Source organism: Dipteris shenzhenensis, chromosome 17, assembly GCF_047967505.1.
Source record: "Dipteris shenzhenensis isolate YYH24624 ecotype China chromosome 17, Dip_SZ_1.0, whole genome shotgun sequence".
NCBI classification, from domain to species: Eukaryota; Viridiplantae; Streptophyta; class Polypodiopsida; order Gleicheniales; family Dipteridaceae; genus Dipteris; species Dipteris shenzhenensis.
Window position 1 is genome coordinate 15,420,266 of NC_141612.1, and position 22,684 is coordinate 15,442,949.

At 43.3% G+C, this 22,684-nt stretch overlaps 1 protein-coding gene across 2 annotated transcripts in view; it reads left to right on the forward strand.

Moving 5' to 3' along the window:
- Nucleotides 1-22,684, forward strand: part of LOC147891732 (ARM repeat superfamily protein) — a 99,873-nt gene that overhangs the window by 71,151 nt on the left and 6,038 nt on the right. For both annotated transcript variants that reach the window (XM_087388699.1, XM_087388700.1), the window contains 2 exons: nucleotides 13,691-14,476; nucleotides 14,844-18,239. In XM_087388699.1, the coding sequence (XP_087244825.1) occupies nucleotides 13,691-14,476; nucleotides 14,844-17,993 (3,936 nt within the window). In that variant the 3' untranslated portion in view covers nucleotides 17,994-18,239. The remainder of the gene's footprint in view (nucleotides 1-13,690; nucleotides 14,477-14,843; nucleotides 18,240-22,684) is intronic.

Here is a 22,684-nt window from a genome sequence, read left to right on the forward strand (position 1 = left end):
CTACGCCTAGTACGCCGTCAAGGAGTTCCACGACGAACACTAGTTGAAAGATCTTGAGGCGTAAATCTATGGCGAGCAAGTCTTTATGCCTAAATTTGCATCAGAATATAGCGCAGGTCTAGTGTGATCGCGTGTGGCTAGTGCTACCCAGTGACGACTGACAAAACTTAGAAGATTTACAGGACAACGCGACGTGACAACCCTTCACGAAATCTTGCGTGGTGTCGTTCATTTTTGCGAAGCTAGGCGTTGTGAAGGAAGTGGGTTTGCAGGCGTAGACCGAGCTAATTTCTGTCGACAGTCCGAGATGCTGACGGAATCCGTGACGACGCACGACGTCGTGAAGATCCTGGAGGGTTTCTCCTGTCGTCAAAGTTCTTGACTTTAGGGTGAGTGGCGTTTACACGTGGCACCTAAGTGACGTGGCAATCTGCAAGTCCACGTGGCGCACCTGGCAGTGCTGACGTGGCAGTCCATGCATTTAGTGCTGACATGGCAGTGCAGGTCACAAGCTAACGTGGCAGTCTGTAGCTAACTAGATGCTGATGTGGCAGCATATGTAGGTGACACATGGCAGACACGTGGAGGTGACGTGGCACTAGTCAGCCCTGGTCTAGTTAACCTTGGTCAGTTGACCCTGGTTAGATGTTTCGTTGGGATAGCCTAACCAGACGGTTTAGTTAACTAGATGAGGCTGGTCAATTAACCAGACCCCAGTTTGGTTCAGTTACCTAGCCAGTTACTTTTATTAAAAAAAAAAGTTTCACCTTTCGAAGGCAACTTTTGACCTATCAGAAAACAACAGATAGCAGAGAAAATCAGAAATTTGATAAAGAAATATGCATGCTTTTGAGCAGAGAAAAAGGGGTCAGATGCAATTTTTTTAATGTCATTTGTAGTAACCAGAGAAGAGGCACACAGTTTTGAGGTTACGCTTTGACTTTGACAGGCAGCTTTTGGCACGAGTCTGGGCTAAGTTTGTGAATGCATTACACCTCTTGTTGAGGTATTTTTCATTTTGATAAGGCAAGCTGAGTGCATAGATTGCACATACTATGTGTAAGAGTTTGCAAACCTCAGGGAAAGTTGACAGAGTACAGCTTCACAACATATGCCATGCTTTCCCATGAGGAGACTGCCAGGAATGACGAGGTCATTCAAGAGCAGAGTGTGCAGTCAAAGACTGAAGGGATCCATTGTTTCGCAGGCTCTTAAATCCTCATGCTGTAGAAGATGTTTCCAGGAAGAGCAAGAAACCTCGCTATGAGGACAGCGAGAAGAGAAAAAGAGGTAGTCAAGAAGGGAGTTCTCATCCCGGGAAGAAGAAGAAGGCCAGACATGATCATAGCTCTTCAAGTTCTCCTACTTCTTCTTCTAGCTCTACCTCTCATCCTCATCATCGTCTTCTTCTTCTTGGTCATGGAGGCATAAGCATAAGAAGAAGAAGAAGTCTTCCAAGAAAGCAAAGACTAAGAAGTTGAAAGAAGGTGGGAACTCTGTTAGATTTGCTACATTTAATGGCCAATATGGCCAAACAGAAAAAGCCATACAGTTCATTAGGCAGTTTGATGCAGCTTTTGGCACGGAGAAATTTTCTGAGTCCTCCAAGCTGCAAATGGTTAGTCTGCACCTGACAGTTACAGCTAGTGCATGGTGGAGCGCACGGACTGCAGCTGCTGCTGCTCCAAAGAAGTGGAAGGGCTTCAAGAAAGCCTTCTACGAACAGTTTATGCCCAAGCAGTTCAGAGACCATGTCCTTATTGCCGGGGACAGTTTGTATATGGATGCAGGAGATACAGTAGAGGCCTATAATCAGAAATTTTGGGATGCATATTTGTAGATTACTTACTTCAAGAAGGTCTCAAAGAAGACCTAGGCACGAAAGTACAGGTTTGGTCTCACTCCAAAGATACAGGCTGTGGTTAATACCCAGCAACATAAGGGCATACAAGACATCATGCATGCAGCCATTGTGGCAAGCTTAATGTACATGAAGATCCCACCACAGTGCCTTCTCTTTTGCCGGGACAGTAGATAAGAAAAAGCCAGCCACACCTCAGTCTGAGAAAAAGGAGTTTCCCAAGGCTCAAAAGAGGGAATTTCAGCTCAGAATTTGAGGGGAAACCAAGTATCAAAAGCTTTCAAAGGTAAACCTTAGTTTTCTCCTCAGCATATAGCCATTTTTCGCAAGGAGGGGAAATGCTTCAAGTGTGGAAAGGAAGGGCATGTGGCTGCCCAGTGCCCCGAGCAACCTTCGGGTTCTAAGAAGCACAAAAAGCCACCATAACAGCAAAAACCAATGGTAGGAGGAATTCGGGACATTTTAGGCCGAGTGACAAATCCAGAGAAAAGAGAGTTGCTGCTTTGTTCGGGCAACATAAGAGACCAGCATGCGCTCATAGTGTTTTATCTGGGGGCTACTGATAACTTCATCTCAGAAGATTTAGCCCTGAGGCTGGGGATAAAGACGGAGGAGTTGGGCAGGGCCCTGGATGCTGACAAGATGTTTTGTGAGGACTATGTGCCAGTTACTCCCTTGATAGGGAAGCTCCATCTTCATGTATGGAACTATGTTGATTAGGACGATTTCTTCATCTCCCCACTTAAACATCATGATGTTGTTTTGGGAATGCCTTGGTTCCACCGCAAGGCAGTGAAGCTAACCCTTCCTGAAAGAGTGCTTGAGTTTGTACATAGGGGTAAAATGCAGCGTGTGGTTGCTAAGAATAGAGGGGAGACTATCCAATTGTATCTAATGTTTCAGTTGGAAAAGCAATAAAGTTTGCAGTTTCAACGTATATGGGTTTTATAAAAGAAAGAGTTGTTGGCTGTGATCCATGCCCTTCATATATGGAAGCATTATCTTTTGGGTGCAGACTTTACAGTAAAGACTAATCACCAAAGTCTGAGATATTTCTTGACTCAGACTAAGCTCTTTGAGAAGCACATGAAATGGGCAAACATGCTGTCAATGTAAGATTTTCAGATTGTCCATACTCGGGGAGCTCAGAACAGAGTGGCAGCTACTTTGTCTCGAAGACCCGAGGTGAACAATGTAACTATTGGTTATCATAGGGATTTGGAAGACATGAGAGAGCAATATGCTAGTGATGCAGATTTTGGTGAGATTTTGTAGCAAGTGCAAGAGGGGTAGTCCACCAGTCACTATTCCTTGAAAGATGGGTATCTTATGAAAGATGACTACCTATGCATCACTCGAGAGAGGAGGCAAAACATAGTGGAGGAATGCCATGCACCTCCATATGCTGGGCATAGAGGAATTACAGCTACAACTCAAGTATTAGAGAGGTATTTCTACTGGCTAGCGATGCGAAAAGATATACATCAGTTTGTAACAGAATGCCTCACCTGTCAGAAGGTCAAATATGACAGACGGAAGGCACCTAGCCTACTTATGCATCTTCCCGTGCCCGAGGCACCATGGAAAAGTATTGCAATGGACTTCATTTTTGATTTGCCAAGATCAAAGTTAGGGAATGATGGGATTTGGACTATCATTGATAGATTCAGCAAGCAAGTTAGGGAATGATGGGATTTGGACTATCATTGCAAGCAAGCTCATTTTATTCCGGTGTGCAAAACTATTAAGTCAAATCATATGGCTAACCTTTTCATGGCACATATCTCTAAGCACCATGGTATACCTAAGTCCATTGTCAGTGACCAAGATCCTAGAATGACTAGTCTATTTTGGAGAGCCCTAATAATATGGGGACGAATCTGAAATTTTCTTCTTCTTTCATCCCTAGACAGATAGTCAAAGCGAATTAGCAAATTCTATAGTCTTGGATTTATTGAAATGCTACGTGGCTGACCAAAGTTTAGACTGGGAAATGTACCTACCATTGGTGGAGTTTGCATATAATAATACAGTTCGCAGCTCCACAGGGAAAGCCCCTTTTGAGGTCATCTATGGGAAGGTGATTCTGCCACCTATCCCCAAGACCAAAGATGAAATATTTGCAGTTGATTAGTTTGTTAGAGACCTCTAGACAGCTTTCAGCCAAGTTGGGACAGCAATAGAAAGGTCTCAAGAAAAACATAAGAAGGCTGCAAATAAGCACAAGAGAGTTAGATCTCAAGCGAGGGGTTGGGTCCTTTTAAAGTTCAAGAAAGCTAGGCTCTGCAAGCTTAAGGGCAAGGAAAAAGTGTATGCAACAGATACTATGGTCCTTTTAGGGTTACATATGAGATTAATGAGGATGCATACAGATTGGCATTGCCAGAGCATTGGAGGATTCGCAATGCCTTTCATGTGGGCCTTCTGAAGAAATATTAGAGACCGGAGTCTACAGAGCCAGTAATAGAGGATCCACTAGAAGTAGACGAGCTGGAAGAGGTCCTTTAGCCAGAACAAATTGTGTATCATACTGTACGCAAAGGTCCCCAGGGCAAGGAATTTTACAGGTACCTTGTAAAATTCAAAAACTATTCGGCATTGGATGCCAAGTGGATGGATGAAGACATGTTGTCTGATCATCCATAGCTTTTGGATATTGACAAGGAAGCTTTTCAGATGAGGTCAACTAAATAGAAGCCGAGGGAATGTCATCAAGTTGTAAATGCTCCAAAGTCAAAGTTTCAATTGACCATTTATTTAATCATAATCAAAGAGTCTCTCATTTACTTAATTATGTTAAAAAAGTTATGTTTTATTGGTCAAACACAAAGGAGCTCTCAGGCTCATTCTTTGGCAACATGCCACTTGTCAAATCAACTAACTAAAATCTAGGTACATGCCACAAAGGGCAAAACTCTAGGGTCTTTGTAGCCCTCGGTCACATGGACACCTCCTGGCTGCCCACTGGGCTCCATAGCGCTTGGGAAATCAACCCATCTTAGAACTTGCAACATTAATTAAATGCGCATCACCATGGCACTCATTAATCGTTAGCGCTTTGCATGCAAATAATAACCTGTGGACTAAGCCTAGTCACTGTGGGCTATAGAGAAACGATAGGGTTTGTAGTGGAGCGATTAAAAATAGACAATACTCAGACACAATTGAAGAACGGAACTCAGAAAACATAGTGCCTGTCGGTAATATGAAAAACTGAATATACAAGAACCTCAAGCCGTTGTGTCTCAAGGACTGTGGCTGAGGTGAATCAGAAAGATGATTCTATGTAGAGAAACAGTAGAAAAGATAGCAGCAGAGGGAGCGAAACGCAGTCCTCCGTGTAGCTTGATGATGATGAAGATGATGAAGGGCTGGAGCTGCCCTAGGAAATGGCTGAAAACCAGCATGCTCTGAGGAAGGAACCTTCAGGCTCTCTGGAATAGCAACATGATGAAGAAAAGGAGGAGATCTGGGGCAGAAGGGGCAGATCTGGAGCAGAAGGGACAAATCTGGAGTAGGAGGAGCTGCAGCAAAGGATGGAGGAGGTGAGGAGCAGCTGCAGGTCCTGTCCAGAGGTAGGAGAAGATGGCAGAAAGCAGAACTGGAGCAGAAGGGGCAGATCTGGAGCAGAAGAGTAGAAGGGACAGAGCTGAAGCAGAGGAGCAGATCTGAAGAGGAGAGGTAGATCTGGAGTAGGAGGGGCTGCAGCAAAGGAGGGAGGAGGTGAGGAGCAGCTGCAGGTCCTGTCCTGTCAATGAGAGTGTAGGGGCTAGTGCCTTTATAGGCTTGACCTCGCTGGTTGGCCAGCTGGTCGGTGGGCCTGCCAGCTGGTCGGCCAGTTCTGGTCGGCCAGACCAGCTGATTGGCCTGATTTTGGTCGGCCATTTCTCTATATGTTTGCCCCAGAAATTGGGGATTGCTGGTTGCTTAACATGGGCGTCCTCACCAAGCAAACACGTGCACATAAAATAACTAACTCTGCGGTTGATCAAAGCCAACCCTTCTAGCAGTAATTAAGGACTTTGACCAAGGGTCAATGCACCTTAATTAATGCCAAAACTCTCCGACCGGAGTCGGTAATAGTTCTAGGTTGACCGGAGTCAACCTACTTTGGCCAAAGCCAAGTCTTGTTGACCGAAGTCAACTCTTTCTTATCGTAGTCAAAAGTTCTTTGGTTAACCGCAGTTAATCTTCTTGTTATACGCGATGTCTTCCTAATCGTGGTTAAGTATACCAAGATTAAGTATCTTTGACTGAAGTCAATAAGAAACTATAGCGCTCTCTCTCTTCATTGAAACCGGTATCAAGCGTGGCACAAGGAGAACATCCCCCTGCAATTAATTTCTCTGATTATGCGCGTTGTGCATGCGATTAATTTCCGCGTGCAGTAATTAATGCAAGAATTAATTATTGCTCATTGCGCATTTCCTTTGCCACGACTATGCTCTCCCAACGATTCAATTCGGGAATCCACCGATCACTTTCAAAATTTTCAATGCATCTCCCTGGCTGGAGGAGCATAGAGCGCCAGAGTACATCGTTAGCTAACAGCTTTCATGCTCCTGTACCTGGATCGTCGTCATCATAGAAGTAAACGCTGCCCAAACCTCAATTTCTGCAAACACTCTCTCTCATTCTCTCTCTCTCTCTCTGTGGGTGTGCAAACACTCAAGGGCCCAGGATAACAGTCGGGGTAGAAAGGTGATTGTGTGGGAGCCCCTTGCTCTCGCTGGGGTTTTCTCGCCCCCGAGGCGACGATATAGGGAATATTCCTTGAATATTCCATGGACGACTGGTCGGTTCCATCGACTAGGTTGACTGGTCGGCTCCACCGACTACGTTGATCCGACTGCCGCTCTCATAGCTATAAAGAGGCGACCTCCCCAGTCCATTGTATCAGATCAGATCTTCCAGTTAGTAGCTCTTCACCTAGTATCTGTCTAGATCACCATCTAAGCTCCACTGTAGGAGCGCATGGGTGGACGGAGCCATCATCTACACTACATCAGTATTGAAGGAAAATTTTGTTCGTCTCCAGTTTGCTCTGTACTCTCTATTCTTTGTTCAGTTTCTGTTCCGCTGCGCCGTGTAATGTAACGGGTCTTTATTCATTTAAGAAAATCTGAGTACAAAGAGAGTTCAGCGTAGAGCTCTTCTTACAAAAATCAAAACGTGAATGAATTTACAAAGAGCTCAAGGCTCATTCATTTGGCAACATGCCAATTCTCAATTCAACTAGCTAAAATCTGGTTATATGCCACAAAGGGCAAAGCTCTAGGGTCTTAGTAGTCCTTGGTCACATGGACACCTTTTGGTTGCGCATAGAGTTCCATAGCGCTTGGTAACCGTGGTTAACCATCTTGGCAGAAGCCAAACTAGGGTTAGGCTTACTTAACCCAAGTTAAGTATGATCGAAGTTAATACTTTGACCAAATAAATATAGCTCTTTGAACATAATTAAATAAATGAAGAACTCATTAATTGTGATCAATAAATGGCAACTAGAACTTTGACGTTGGAGTATTATAGCTTGGTGACAGGAATCCTAGTAAACTCTACACTTCTCCAGGGATCCTTGTTGCCGCTGATCGCAAAACCAAACTCTCCCAAGTGCTCTGCTTTACGGCATCTTTGCAAACGAAGCCTCCCCCTGCTTATCCTCCTCGAACTCTAGATGGTTGAAGTCGACTCTAACAATCCATGAATCCACATCAAGAAGGCACTTTGCCATATGTCTCAAGAAGGGCGGCCGGTGTTGTCTGCAGGCTGGTGCATATACGTTCAAGACCCCTATCCCGAGGCCACTTGCACGGAGCCCCATTCATATTGCCTTGCCTGCTATAAGCTTGCCCTGGTCAAAAACCTCCGAGGCCATTGTCTGCGAGGCTTAGATACAGCCAACTGCTGGGGACCAAATATCTGGCCCCTTACCTGGAAGGAGGTGATGGCTGCGACCGATATTAGCCGCAGTGAATATATGCTCCTGGATCAAGAGGAGGTCAAGTGACCTACCTACCACGGCTCTTTGCAGCGCTTGTCGAAGAATCAAGTATTGAGGCCGACTACGAGCACGATCGTGAAGTCCGTGCTCACCACCGTCCAACTCATGAGGCGGAGTTTATTCTAGAAAAGGAGACCTCTGCGATTTTGATGGGGGCTTGGAGGGAGAGTAATCCGTGTCTGTGTGTCTTCTGACTAGAGTAGCCACCGGCTCTCGACTCCCACCTTCCTCGCCCATTGCATCATGAAAGAAAAGTCAGCCCCAAATGCCTCTGTACATTGCTGTAGTGTCCAGTACTGCTGTGTGAGCGGGTGAATCCTCACATCAAGTGGCAACCGGATCACACTTAATGCTAAACCCGAGCCCGGTCTCTTTGGGGTGAATCTCAGCTGGAAGAAGGTTGACGAGCCATGCGTGTACCACAGGTTCAGCCCATACGGCCCCATCCACTCGTCCATCATGCGAGACAATTGCTTCTCAATCATATCATCGAACATCTCTGGCTCCACTTCTCCTCTCATGTGGAGGCAAACTCCATGCCCTAGAAGGGGGGAGTGCAGGGCTGCAGAACTAGTATTGTCAGCTCGAGAGGCATGAAGTAGGAATTTGGAATTGCAAGGTAGTTCCCTAGCCCAAAACACACCAGAGCTCACTCGGCAGGGGAAGTCCAGGGCGAAGCAACGATAGCTCCTTCTCGCCTCGTCCTAGTGTTGGTTGGCTAGCAAATATCCCACGGGCTGCTTTGGGCTCCAAGGGTACACGGGCTGAGCGGCTTGGTCTGTGTAGCCACCACAGGGCCCCAATGCAGGCTGACTGGTGTAGCGTGCCAAGGCAAGGAGGGCATTGGGCTGATCGGGGGGAATGCCTGAGTGGGAGGGACGTGCGGAGAGGAGCAGATGTGGAGAAGAGCCCACAGGTGGGGGAAAGCGGAAGAGAAGGAGGGCTATGGTGATGGTGAGATGGAGGTGACGAGCAGGGGGAAGGGAGGCGATGGCGATTGCAAAGGCAACGTGAAGGCTAGGCGATGGCGATGGGGATTGGCAGCATGAGCGAGCAGGAGCAGCTTGGCAGGCCTTTCTTTGGATTAACGTCTGAAGGAGAAGGTCGAGGAAGCTGGAGAGCGAGGAGGAGGGACATTTACTAAGTTATTCAGTTGGCTGTCTTCGTCTATAAGAGGGTTTACAAATAGGGCTAGATCCAAGAAATATATCTATTTTATAATTTACTTCTCTCTCAGAGGGTAAACCATCAAGCAAGTCAGATGGAAAAATATATTTCAATACAACCATTAAATCATTGGAAGAAGCTTTACGTTTTTCAATAGCATCAAGTAAAAGTTTACTTTTTTCAAGTAGATAAGAAATAAAGTTATCACGGAAAATAAAATCACAAATATATACCTCGCATTCTTTTAGTGTAGAAGTTGCTCCAATCGCATCAAACAAATAAGTGGAGAATCAGGCACATAATGTTCCTCCTGAATTTGGAAGACTCTACCATGTTTTTTAAATATGTAATGGGATTATTTAAATAACTCCGATACAAGCTATGCCAAAGCCTATAAAGCCATTCTCGACCTAAAATAGTTTCTGTAATGTCGAGATGCATAATTTAAAATCCAAAGCATCCTTATAGCCTCGAAAGTCCACCTTTGTACCATGTATTATGGTATGTCAAGCTTTCTTATCACTACCCTTTGTAACAGAGACTACATATATGTGGGCACTTGGACTCTCAAACAACGTTAATTTCTTAACTACTGAGTAGTTTAAGAAATAATGGGTGGCATAATTATTGACCATTATTGTTACTTTTGGCCTCGTGATCTTTCTATATATCCTCATTACATCATGAGGAGCAAAAGTGTCTGCTACATTGCCAATGATAAGAAATACATATGGGTGTTATCCTTATGATAAACCTCTACTTCTGTGTACTTCTCAATATCGTGAAGTGGTAATACCTACACTGCATGTACTTTTTTTGTTGAGGTGGGGATTTACAATTGCAAGGAGAAAGATCTTTGCCTAGATAGTTAAAGCATATATTTTCTTGCTTAGCTTTTCATAATTCTCTTTTTTCAAAATTAAAGGTAAGAGCTCTTTTATGAATGCTTGTTCAAACTTAGACTAATGCTTTGGGATAAACTAAGACTAGATCTTATTAGTCTCTCTAAGGCTCATCTACCATTTATATGCTATATCGCCCAGAGAAAGATTGGCTTCTACAATTTGACTTTCAAGAGGTGTATTCCTTAGTCTGTAAAATTCTTGCCATTTTTGTAAGAATTTATTTATGGCATCTACGTTTCCCATTATAAATTGGTGGCTTTAGGTCTTTGAAGATATTTGAGGTTTCTCCAAGTTGAGAAGTAGATGGTTCAATTCGAAGTTGAGAACTTGACGATATTTCAATAGGAGTTAAAGATGAGAATCTGATAACTTGGATATTGTTTCAGTTAGAGTTTTTACTGAATTATTAATAAACGCTAACTGCTTTAGTTTTCTAGGTTTGTGAATTCAAAATAAGAATTCCATATAATTGCCTTGGTATAGGTTCCTTGTGTGTATCTTCCCGACAATTGCTTTTCCTTTCCTTGCTCTTTTCTCACTTTTAAAATTTGAACTTTGTCGCCATGGACTCATCACGGGATGATTTTTTTAAATTAAAAACAATAAAATTAAAAGCTATATTTAGAATGGACAATGCAGTGTCTACTTCCCTATTATTTGTTCGAGCTATTGGAATTTGAAGTGGAGTCACTCTTTCCTTTGATTCATTACTTGCGCTTAGGTCTCAATCTTGCTTTTCGGAGGTTAATGCTTTTGATCCTGATTTCGGAAGTGAGATCCTCAATCTGACTTTTTGAGATATGGGATTATTTTCCTAACTCTTTCATGGAACTTTTCTTTGGAAAAGGGAAAATTACGAGTTTGCTATGCGTGGCTTTTTTTGTGTATCACAAAGTCTCAACTTTGTATGTCATGGCTTCTTCTTTGTAGTATTTTGCAAGTCGCATCAGTGGTTGACAGCTGAATGTTTCCATTGGATTCATGAATAGACGGATGTTTTCTTGTTCCTTCTATTGTCTTGCTCTACAAGATTTCCTGTACCCAACGTTGAAATATGTAGTTGATCTAGGTGGGCAAACCGTGATCATTTGTAATAGGGCGACAAGCTTACCTTTATTTCTAGCCTTGTATATCCCAAATAATATTTTAAAAATAGGACCCTCAAGTGCAGTTTTGATACGTTGAATAACAATGATTTTCACTTCTCTACCTACTATGAGTCATATTTTTCCGCAACTCGCATCCAACAATGTAAACCAAGACACGGAGGGCACCTTTGCTTCCAAAGAACATTTGATTGATTTGTAAAGAATAGAACCAAATACCTTCATGAACAGCATACGATTTCCGAAAGTGAGAACTATTCGTAGAATCTATTAGTTACCTTCTAATTGCATCTCCCGCATGTGCAATCGAACCAAAGAGGTTCATAATCCCACCAACGTTCCTTAATACACGTGTAAACGACCAATCAATTGTGATTAGGCTCTGATACCACCGTGGTATCATCTGTTTTCATATGAAGGCTCTCCTCTCAGGTACCACCCAGCCATGGGTTCTCTTTGCATACCATTTTGCATTCTCCTTATGGTGCCATGTGTCCTTAAATGAACCCTCCAATTAGGGCCCTCTAACGAGCCTTCCATTTGCACCCTTTTATTAATGCCTAGGCCTTGGAATTCCCCTAGAACCTAGCCCTTTAATCCCACTCATGCAAGCATTGTTGAGCCCTTTGGTTTCTTGCCATTCCATAACCAAGCCATCGGCTTCCACAGTTATGGTTGACGCAATAAGTAAAGACTACCACACTAATTCTACATTTTCCTGGACGAATAACAATAGACATTAATGCAGTGTTGCGGAACTATGGTACAGTTGGAAAATGAAACTTGGAAGGGTACTTCATCTTGCGCATGGGTTGACTCCAGACTCTAAATTCCAGAAAACTTACTAAAGCTAAGTTTTGAACGTTGCAGGTTGTAGATATTGGAGTGTTTCTCTGAAATGCGGCATAGAATTGTTGTTACATCTTCAATAAGAAAGAATGGACGTTGTAGGTCTTGAATATGCTTTGTTGTTGGATTGTATCATTGGTGGGAGGCATTGGAGCGAGACAAAATATTGGTATTATTGCGAGCACCAATTAAGAGGAAAGCCAACCACCTGTACAGATAGACATCCAAATCTTAGTGATTGGGTCCGTAAGATGATTGGATCATTGTATGGTCTATCCTTTGGTGTGTGCCCGCATCCTTTCTCAATAGCTTGTGTCGTCTTGAGGGGCATCAAATTTACTATGTGGTTGATTTGAAAGCAATTTTGCAAAACCATATTTAGTTTATAAGAACTGTAGAAGATTGAGCCACTTCTTAGGATATCACATTGTATGTGCACACATCATATATCTTCATGAAAATAAATTCACCATGTGGTTGATTTGAAGGCAATGCTACACGTGTACAATCACCTAACGTGTAAATGGGAGCATTTACATGCAATTTGTTGCAAATCGCGTATCTTTGTATTGGTCCCATAGACCATATTTTTCTTTCTAGAACTCTTTAAAAAATGTATATCTATTTCTGTTTTGGTATAGATTCAATAGATGTGGCTATCCTCACCACAACCACATGCCACCAAAAATGGGCTTTTATGGAGGGCATTTCCTCCATTTGAGTGAGGATGAGCTCATTCAGGCACTGGGATACCTATAGATCCACCTCGGACACATAGTATGGGTACAACTCCAAACTTCATCTCATAGATTTTATTTCGAAGCAGGGTATGAGATTGCTGCCATACGACACCACAAAGACCTGAGGCTCTGCACTCCTTGCGACATGCTGCATGAGACGGAGATTGAAGAGTGAGGCTATTACCACTGTTTGTTTGATCAGGGGTTTCTGAATACGAGTCAAATCATTAATTGCCTGGACTGATGGTGTGTTATCCTTTCTGTATGTGAGGTCCCCAAACTATGATCTAGACTCATGAGGCCTGAAGCTGAACATGGTCTCTCTTAGCAGAAGTTCTTAGAGTCTTCATAGGAGAGGAGCTTATATTGATTGGAGGTTGCCCCATTCAAGGCACCTTTGTTACCTCGTCACAATGTCAGACTATCTTGCGATGCCCATGGGTGTGTCCCATAGAGCAGAGCAAGGAGTGAGACCTTGGACATTTCTATAGACACCAGGACTCCCACAGGACTCCAGATGGACCCACAAGGAGCTCAGTACTCATGGATTATCGATACATGACAGAACTCTATACACTCTTAGTGAGTATTTGTATTTCTAGGTTTGGTTTCAGTTAATTGTGATTTTAGCGGTGTACTAGACTCCTCTAGTCCCCCTTCCAAGCGTGTTTTTCATATGTAACTCAAGTTTTTGCCTCCCGCAGATGTTAATTAACCTGTCTTTCTGTCTTTCTCTGCCTTTATGTGGTTTTGGCCAGCCTCTCCTTTACCTAATCAGAAAATAGCAAGCATAGCTAGATTTTGAAAAATGATGACAACGAGGCCTTCTTGTCTCCCTCTGTGGAGGCAGACCAACTCACTCTGATGTAAGATGCGCTCAGGATCTCTGCTCTGCCCTTTTTTCTATGGAAACGTCCGGGTAGTTATACAAGAATTTCTATGAAAGGTCTATTTGGTTAGGCCTGCAAAAAGTCTTTTATATAACGTTCACTCTTTTTAGATTGAAACAGTTGTGTCTTGTCAACAAAGGCAGACCTTGTCTTCTTTATTCTGTCTTACAGAGCCAGAAACTGCGGCGTGATGATATTCGAGTGCATGTTGCCCATGTATATCGCTTGGTTGCTGATAATATTTGGCCAGGAATGCTTGCTAGAAAGCCTGTGTTGCGGATCCATTTTGCCAAGTTTATTGAGGACAGCGTAAAGCACATATCTTCAACTCCTCAAGAGTACTTCCAGGACTTGCAACCCCTACGACATTCGCTCGCATCGGTATTAAGGGCATTATCTCCTGAGTTGGTCAAGGCAAACTCAGACAGGCTTGATTTACGGACAAGAAAAAGGCTGTTTGATCTTCTGTCTTCTTGGTGTGATGATTCAGTAAATACCTGGGGTCAAGATTCTGTGAATGATTATCGCCGAGAAGTCGAACGATACAAGTCAGCACAAAATGTGCGTACTAAGGACTCAATGGAGAAGATAAATCTGGAGAAAGAGATAAATGAGCAAGTAGAAGCTATTCAGTGGATGGCAATGAATGCAATGGCTGCTTTACTGTATGGACCCTGTTTTGATGAGAGCGCGAGAAAAAGGAGCGGAAATATTATTCCATGGATTAATGGTCTCTTTTCAGATCCCGTTCCAAGGATGCCCATTGGATTTTCTCCTGCAGATCCACGTACACCTTCACATTCTAAATTTAGTATGCCAGGAGTTTTGGAAGTCTTCCGTAATGCTGGAGGCAGGGAGAGGCAGAGGGGAAGTCAATTCAGGATTCAATTGGCCAAAACTGCTCTTATGAATCTTTTGCAGAGCAATCTTGACCTTTTTCCTGCCTGCATAGATCAGGTAATCAGTAATTCTTCATCCAAAACTGTTTAAAATGGCCTGTGAATGTGTGGAGATTTCTCTTTCAAGTTCTGGTTTTTTGAAGTGCCCTCCAGTACCCTGGATTTTAAATGCCTGTTGTGATTCGGCACGTGCTCTCCTTAAAGAGCACTGTTAAAATTTCACGAGAAGATGGTGCAAAACAAATTTTTTTCCAAAGGAGATGGTGCAAAACATTTATGCATGTTGTCGTAAGTTCAGAGCTAGAAATCATACGTCTTTCTCTTCTTTTTCATCCTGTACTTGAATTTGTGTTGTCATTGTCCACATATACATGGTGCCAGTAGTGTTGAAATTTTCGGACTTATTTTTTATGCTTACGTTGCAGTGCTATGATTCAGATGCATCCATTGCTGATGGGTACTTCAGTGTGCTAGCAGAGGTCTATATGCGGCAGGAAATACCGAAGTGTGAAATACAAAGGCTGTTGAGTCTTATCCTCTACAAAGTTGTTGATCCAGCCAGACAAATCAGGGATGATGCTTTGCAAATGCTGGAGACTTTATCTGTACGTGAATGGGCAGAGGAAGGAGAGGGTGCTGGCAGATATCGTGCAGCTGTAGTGGGAAGTCTGCCAGATTCCTATCAGCAATTTCAGTATCAGCTGTCTGCCAAGCTTGCCAAAGAGCATCCAGAGCTTAGTGAGTATCTCTGTGAGGAGATCATGCAAAGGCAATTAGATGCTGTTGATATCATTGCACAGCATCAAGTGCTTACTTGCATGGCCCCCTGGATAGAGAATCTCCAGCTTTGGGACCTTAAGCACTCTGGCTGGTGTGAACGGCTCTTAAAAAGCATGTATTATGTAACTTCGCATCATGGTGATCAATTCCCTGACGAAATTGAACAGCTATGGAGTACAGTTGCAAAGAAGGTGAAAAATGTCGGTCCTGTATTAGACTTCTTGATTACAAAGGGTATAGAAGATTGTGATTCAAATGCTTCAGGGGAAATAAGTGGTGCTTTTGCTACATACTTCTCTGTAGCTAAGAGAATCAGTCTCTACCTAGCAAGAGTCTCTCCCCAACGGACGATTGATCATTTAGTTTGTGAGCTAGCACAGCGTATGATTGATGACCAACCAGAACAAGTTAAACAAGCAATGGACACTGCTTTTGAGGTTGATAGCTTAAATCCTGTCCTTGAGTTCTCGCAGGGGCCACTGCAGGTCCAGCTCTTGGACCCTCCTCCACCTATGTCCCCTTTGCTTGTGAGGAGCTCTTTGGAAGGTCAGTTACGAAATACAAGTGGCAACTTAAGCTGGCGGACTGCAACAGGAGGGAGTATGTCAGGTCCTTTAAATACCATGGTAGAAATGCATACTGGAAGATCAGGACAATTATTTACTGGATCAGGACCATTGAGTGTATCAGGCCCTCTGATGGGAGTACGAAGTTCTACAGGAAGCCTTAAAAGCCGGCATTTGTCAAGAGACAGTGGTGATTACTTCTTTGAGACACTCAACTCCACTGAGGAAATCCGATCTAGCACACCTGCTGGGACAGGAGAGCGGCAATCAGCATTGCAGGGTCATCACCACTGGCTTTCTGAGGCAGATATTGCATTGATTCTTCTTGCAGAGATAGCCTATGAAAACGATGAGGACTTTCGTGGTTATCTTCCTTTGCTTTTTCATGTAACTTTTGTTTCAATGGACAGCTCAGAGGATATAGTACTTGAGCACTGCCAGCAGCTTCTTGTGAATCTGCTCTACTCACTTGCTGGAAGACCTTTAGAATCTTATAGTGTTGGAGAATATGGTGATGGTGAATATAAGCAGCAGGTTGAGAGCTTAATGAAATATGTACAGTCACGGAAGGGCAGTATAATGTGGGAGCATGAGGACATGACTTTGACACGTGTTGATCTTCCAAGTGCAGCCTTGCTTTCTGCTCTTGTTCAGAGTGTTGTTGATGCCATTTTCTTTCAGGGAGACCTTCGAGAGAGGTGGGGTGAGGAAGCTCTTAAGTGGGCCATGGAATGCACTTCTCGTCATCTGGCATGTAGATCACATCAAATTTTTAGGGCCCTGCGTCCCAGCGTTACCAGTGACACATGTGTATCTCTACTCCGGTGCTTGCATCGTTGCCTAAGTAATCCTTCAGCGCCTGTGCTTGGCTTTATCATGGAAATTTTGTTGTCTTTGCAGGTCATAGTGGAGATCATGGAACCGGAGAAAGTGATTCTTTATCCTCAATTATTCTGGGGTTGTGTGGCAATGCTGCATACTGATTTTGTTCATGTTTATACCCAAGTCCTGGAGCTTTTTGCTCGAGTAATTGATCGTCTGTCATTTCGTGACCGCACAGCAGAGAATGTTTTGTTGTCAAATATGCCAAAGGATGAATATGAAAGTAATCAGCAGGAAAGGAATTTAGGCCGGCTTGATTCTAGGGGATTTGATATAGGCAGGAAGGAAGATGAAAGTAGTACAGACAGAGAGAAAGCCCCAATGTTTGAGGGAGTGCAGCCACTTGTTCTGAAGGGACTTATGTCAACCGTTAGCCATGCATCAGCTATAGAGGTTCTTTCTCGCATTACTTTGGATTCTTGTGACTGTATCTTTGGGAATTCTGAGACTCGGCTGCTGATGCACATTATTGGTATGCTGCCATGGCTTTGCATACAGTTGCAGAAGGAGCAAAACTCCTCTGTGTTGGCTTTTGAGTCTCCTCTTCAGCAGCAGTATCAGAAAGCTTGTTCTGTGGCAGGCAACATATGCCAGTGGTGTGAAGCAAAGGGTTTAGATGATCTGGCTTCAGTATTCCGTTTGTACTCTGATGTTCAAGCCACAAGTATTGATGGATTCCTTGATAAAGTGGCTCCTCTATTATGTGCAGAGTGGCTCCCTCATCACTCAGCTCTGGCTTTTGGTCATCTACTTCGTCTCCTTGAGAAGGGACCTGTTGAATATCAACGTGTGATCTTATTATTGCTGAAGGCCCTTCTTCAGTACACCCCCATGGATCCTGCACAAAGCCCTCAGGTCTATGCAGTTGTTTCACAACTTGTAGAAAGCAGTCTTTGTCGTGAAGCATTAAAAGTTCTGGAAGCTCTTCTGCAGAGTTGTAGCACTATCTCCAACTTCCAGGTTGATAATGCTGTGGCTGTAGGCACCCAAGATTTTACTGGTGCGATGGCTTCAGTACCTGCCAGGCGTATGGATGAGGATCGATCCGAGAAGCCAACAGCTGTGCTGGTTTCACAAAGTTCCTTCAAGGCTCGAAGTGGTCCTCTGCAGTATTCAGCAGGTTCAGGTGGTGCAATCCCCATCCAAGGTGTTGTAATCAATCCAGGCAGTATTGATACATTGCCTTCTAGGGAGACTGCTCTTCAAAACACAAAATTGGCTCTGGGAAGGGTCTTGGAAACTTATGGACTAGGGAAAAAGAAGGACTACAAAAGGCTTGTGCCCTTTGTAACTAATAGCAGCATCGATGCAAATGCGAATGGCAACAGTGTCCCTCAAGCTCGGTAGTTACAGGGATGAAATCAACAGCATTCTGCAAGTTCTGTATTTACATGGAGTACACACAAATGGAATTATGACAGTTAAAAGTGTGTCAGATCTGTATTTACAAGGAGTACACACAAATGGAATTATGACAGTTAAAGTTTGTGAGACTTATCATCTTGCCCAAGGTTCTATTCTATGGTGTACCTGGTAGCTTTTGCAGCTGGCTGTAGCATTTGATTGACTATGCATAATCCCCCATGCATACAGGTAATTAAGACTGAGCCTCACACTAAATAAGGTTCCTGAAATTACACAGTTTGCATGCCATTGTGGTTTTGGCTTGTTGCTATTCAAACTTGGAGTGCTACTTTATTCAATCATTGCTTGTTCTTCAAGCCATGGAGTGTGGAGCTATGATTGTTTGCATTGCAAGCTACAGATTAATGGGAGTTTTTTTAAAGGCGTTTACCACCAACTTCAATTAATCACTTTTAGTGAATGCAGGGCTGTGCAGTAGCAAATAGTTGATGATGCTCTTCCAATCAGCTTTATAAGATGTGCTTATTTTCTTGCTCCCCTCCTCTTGCTACATTAGGATACTCTAGAAGTTACTTTCTTCTAGACTGTAGGAAGAGTCACTAGGATTTCTAGTAGAGTTTCGGTATGTTGTGTAGTCCATAGCTGCGAGGGAAAGTTGTTCCCTTAGCTTGGAGGATAGGAACATCTTCTGTTCAAGGGAAGCTTAGGCAGTGCTAGGGAATGCAAAACATACAAGACGGACAGGGAACATCTAGGGAATGTTTCAAGGATGCTGTCTCTTGATTATCTTGTTCCCTGGCAACTTTGGTGTAAGCCAACAAGTCATGTCTGAAACCACTTCTTACCATTGCTTGAGTTGATTTAGCTAGACATATAGCTCGCCTGCCAGCTGGCAAATGCTGATTCCAAAATAATATGACTAGCTGGAAAGTATATAAGCAGAGTGTGCATATGAAGATCGAGGTCTCATAATAGATTAACTGCATACTGCTTTCCTGTTATTGAGATGCTCGTTTTGTTTGTCTCTCCTGGATAAACATGATTTGCCTATGAGGACCACTTCAGGCCTTGATTAACTTTTGTGTGTCTGATTAACCTTGTTAGTTGCCCCCATCAATTTTATTTCGTTGAGTGATTGGGTCTGATTTATTTTAGGAAAAATCTGCTCCCTCCCTTGAGTGCAAAGGGGTATTAATGCCGAACACTCTGCCCCCAAAAAGTCTTCAGCCATGGTTTTCCTGACATTAAAGATAACGTATGGAAACCTTTGGAAAGATTTACCGGGAGAGGAAGAAGACCTCCTTCTCCATTGCAACCACGGTGCGAACTTTGGCACCATTGGAGGAGGCCACCTTGGGTTAGCAGATTTTAGGCTACTTAAAATTATGACCAAATCCTCACCAAACATTGAAGTGTGTGGACCTCTGTAATCAGGCTGAGATATAGGAAAACATGAGGACATACAACTTTGAATTGTTGTAGTAAAAAATAGTTTGGGATTTTTGAGGGGTCTTCCCTAGGAAATGCATTTAAATACTGCAATCCATCAACTCAGTTTCCAAGGGAGCCTACATTAAATTTGGTCTTTCTTATTTAGTGAATTGTTCTCTAGTAAAAGCCAATGCTAAAGATCTTCAACTTTGCTCAACTAGAAAGATTTAGGATTCCAAGAGCCTCTTGTCATGTTGGAAGGCAACAATATCCAAAGAAATAAATATATCATTAAAAGTAAGAAAGGGATCTGTTGGTCAGTATCTACAATATTGATTTTTTCCTCTCCTAGGATGCATCTTTCTTTTGTAATGTCATGGAACGTTAATGATTGCTCATGTGGGATTTTATATCTTTTCTTTTGAATTTCTAAGTAAAATGTGTAAATGTTGGTGAAACTTTTTACAAGTTTTATTGACTAGCAAGATTTTTTCCCACTTATCACTCTTGAAGGCTGTGACATTTGGTTTCTCTTTAACAATCTCTTTCTGAAAGGTCGTTCCTAGCAAAATCTTCCCCCCCTCCCAAAAGCCACCCCTTTCCCTCCTAAAAAAACAATTCATAAGACACTTGACCAATCAGAAATTGACAGCTGGCTGATATGCGGCCTGCTTCTAAGGCTCCCAGCTCACTGCTGAGGGTATCCTAGACATGAGTGCCGACAGCCAGGATGGGGGGACGTACAACCAGTGGATTCGTCGATCTGTGAGTGTGAAAGGGGCCTGCAGGCCACTCCTTGCAAAAATACTCCCGCCTTTCGGTTTTCTTCCTAGACCCCTCCATACCTTGCTCCTAGATGGCTCGCAGGGTGTAGATTATATCATGCTAAATGTTGACCAGAATGGTTGCAGTGCCGAGTGTGCTGCCCCCCCATCACTAGACTGCATAAGAATTGAAAAATCGTAACTTAGCTCCAAGGTTTTGGGACAAAGTGGTCCAAAATGGCTTACAAACTTTTGAGTCATTATCATTATCGAAGGTAATGGTTCTAGGTAAACCATGAAGTCAAAAGATGTCTTGAATGAAGAGGCTAGCAGTTTGAGGGGTTGCAATATCCTTTCTACCAGAAATAAATTGGGCTTGCTTACTTAATTGGTCTACCAGAATGAAGATTCTCGATCATAGCCTCCACTCATTCGGAACCTTGTTACAAAACCTCTGAGGGAGTACGGGGATTACACTTCTGGGTGCAGCAGACTCCCTTGGCTAGCTTTGTCTTCCTCTATGGGACTTTCAGCAGGGGGGACCAGAGATGTTGGTATGCACGCACTGAGAGATGGTTTGAGCGACTAGGGCTCCACATGGATAGACTCCCTCCCTTCCAGTACAGTATGGATGCTCCGTTTTCTCTCCTCTTGTTACACGAGGTCAACTAGGTAATCCGTGAGGATCTCTCGCATCTACATACATTCCGGACCTGGTTGGGACCAAGCGAGCTCCCAGTGAAGTTCAGCTTCTACAGAGATCACTGTTGGCGCATCACAGAGGAGGGTTTCATCAACCCACCACTCATTGAGGATCTCTATTGGGCGGTTTCGGCTCTCTTCACATAGACTTCGTATTGAGAGCGGCAGAGCAGAGGGCATACCCAGGGAGAGGCGCATATGCACATTATGTGACATGCAGGAGGTTGAGACGGAGGAGCACTTGATCTTCAGGTGCCCTGTTTACTATGAGATCCGAGGGCGTTTCTACTGCCTCTTCAGAGATAGTTTTGGGGTTTTGTCCCGGCGGTTCCTCTCCTACCCAGACCAGAGATGTTTGGCGGGCTTCATCCATGCGAAAGTCAAACACCGCGAGAGGATACTTTGATCACGAAGACAAGAGGAAACTTATTCCTTAGCAGATCCTTCTCAGAGCTCTATCACAGAGTTCTTTCTGCCATATCACATGGACAACCGCGAGACGAGGCTTTGACATGATCGTGATCCAGAGCCAGTGACCCGACAGCTCAAACAGAGGGTTGACCCACAGATCACACTTGGAGACATCCCCTCTTTGTTCAGAGTTGGAGCCCGACCGACAGGGGTTACTGTTGGCCCGTAGAGCTATGACTAGGAGACGTTACAGAGCCACACCATTCACTCTATTGCCGATTTCATGCCTCCATTGCTGCCTCATTCACCCCGATTTCCTGATGGCGATGATGATGATGATGATGTTGATTTGTAGTCGACCACTAGCATGACTATGTTGTACTTAGTACTATCATTTTGCATTTTTGCATTTTGCATTCTACATTGGCGTGGATGCTCATTTAGTAGCTCTACCCCACATTTTATTTGTACGAGGTTTTTCACAGTCTCATAGACCCATTGATCTTGCGAAGACTTTAATAAAATTTCTTTTAGATGAAATAGGAAAAGGTTTAAGTAATCCTAGTATCTTACCTAAATCACTTTTTATCTTTTGACATATTGTGCATTGTAATTTGCTGAACAAAGGTAGTAATATCTTTTCTCTTGCGAGGCCATTGGAAATACTGTCCACTTTGTCTATGGTTCCTCTAATACCTCAATGGCCTACATGGAAACTAGAATTAAGTCACTTATAGTAAGTTCTTGGTAGGATTTAGGTAACACATATATTTTCCTAACAATATGTACCCATCATTCAATGAATATCCTCAAGTCCTTCATCTTCGATGATTAGTGATTCCAAAGCTTGAGTGCATGCACAACAACCGATAACTTCTTTTCATAGGTGTTGTACTTCAGTTAAGCACCTTGAAGCTTATGGCCTTTCAAAGGCTAGAGGATGATCCCTCTCGCTTGAAAACCGCTCCAACAGACTCACTACTCACATTGGGTGTAGACTACAAAAAAGCTTTTACCTAGATCAAGAAGAACTACGATTGGAGCAGAGTTTAGTGCTTCCTTTATGTTTTCGAAGCTAGCTGATGTATTGCATCCCAGGAATAAATATATTTCTTATTAGAAAGGGTAGCCAGAGGAGAAGCAATTTGGGCAAATTTTAAATAAACCTTCTATATGTTCGAAAGTTGAAATCCCACCAGAGGGTATCCTGCAGCGGAAGACTGATAGATAGCCCATAAATTACACGTGGAAGTGTTTCACTATGGAATCAAGCTTCATCAAGTGTGTGTACTTCACAACCATACATGTGTGTGCAGACTAGCAAATAGATTGTGCTCAGAGGCAAATATAGAAGCAACACTTTAT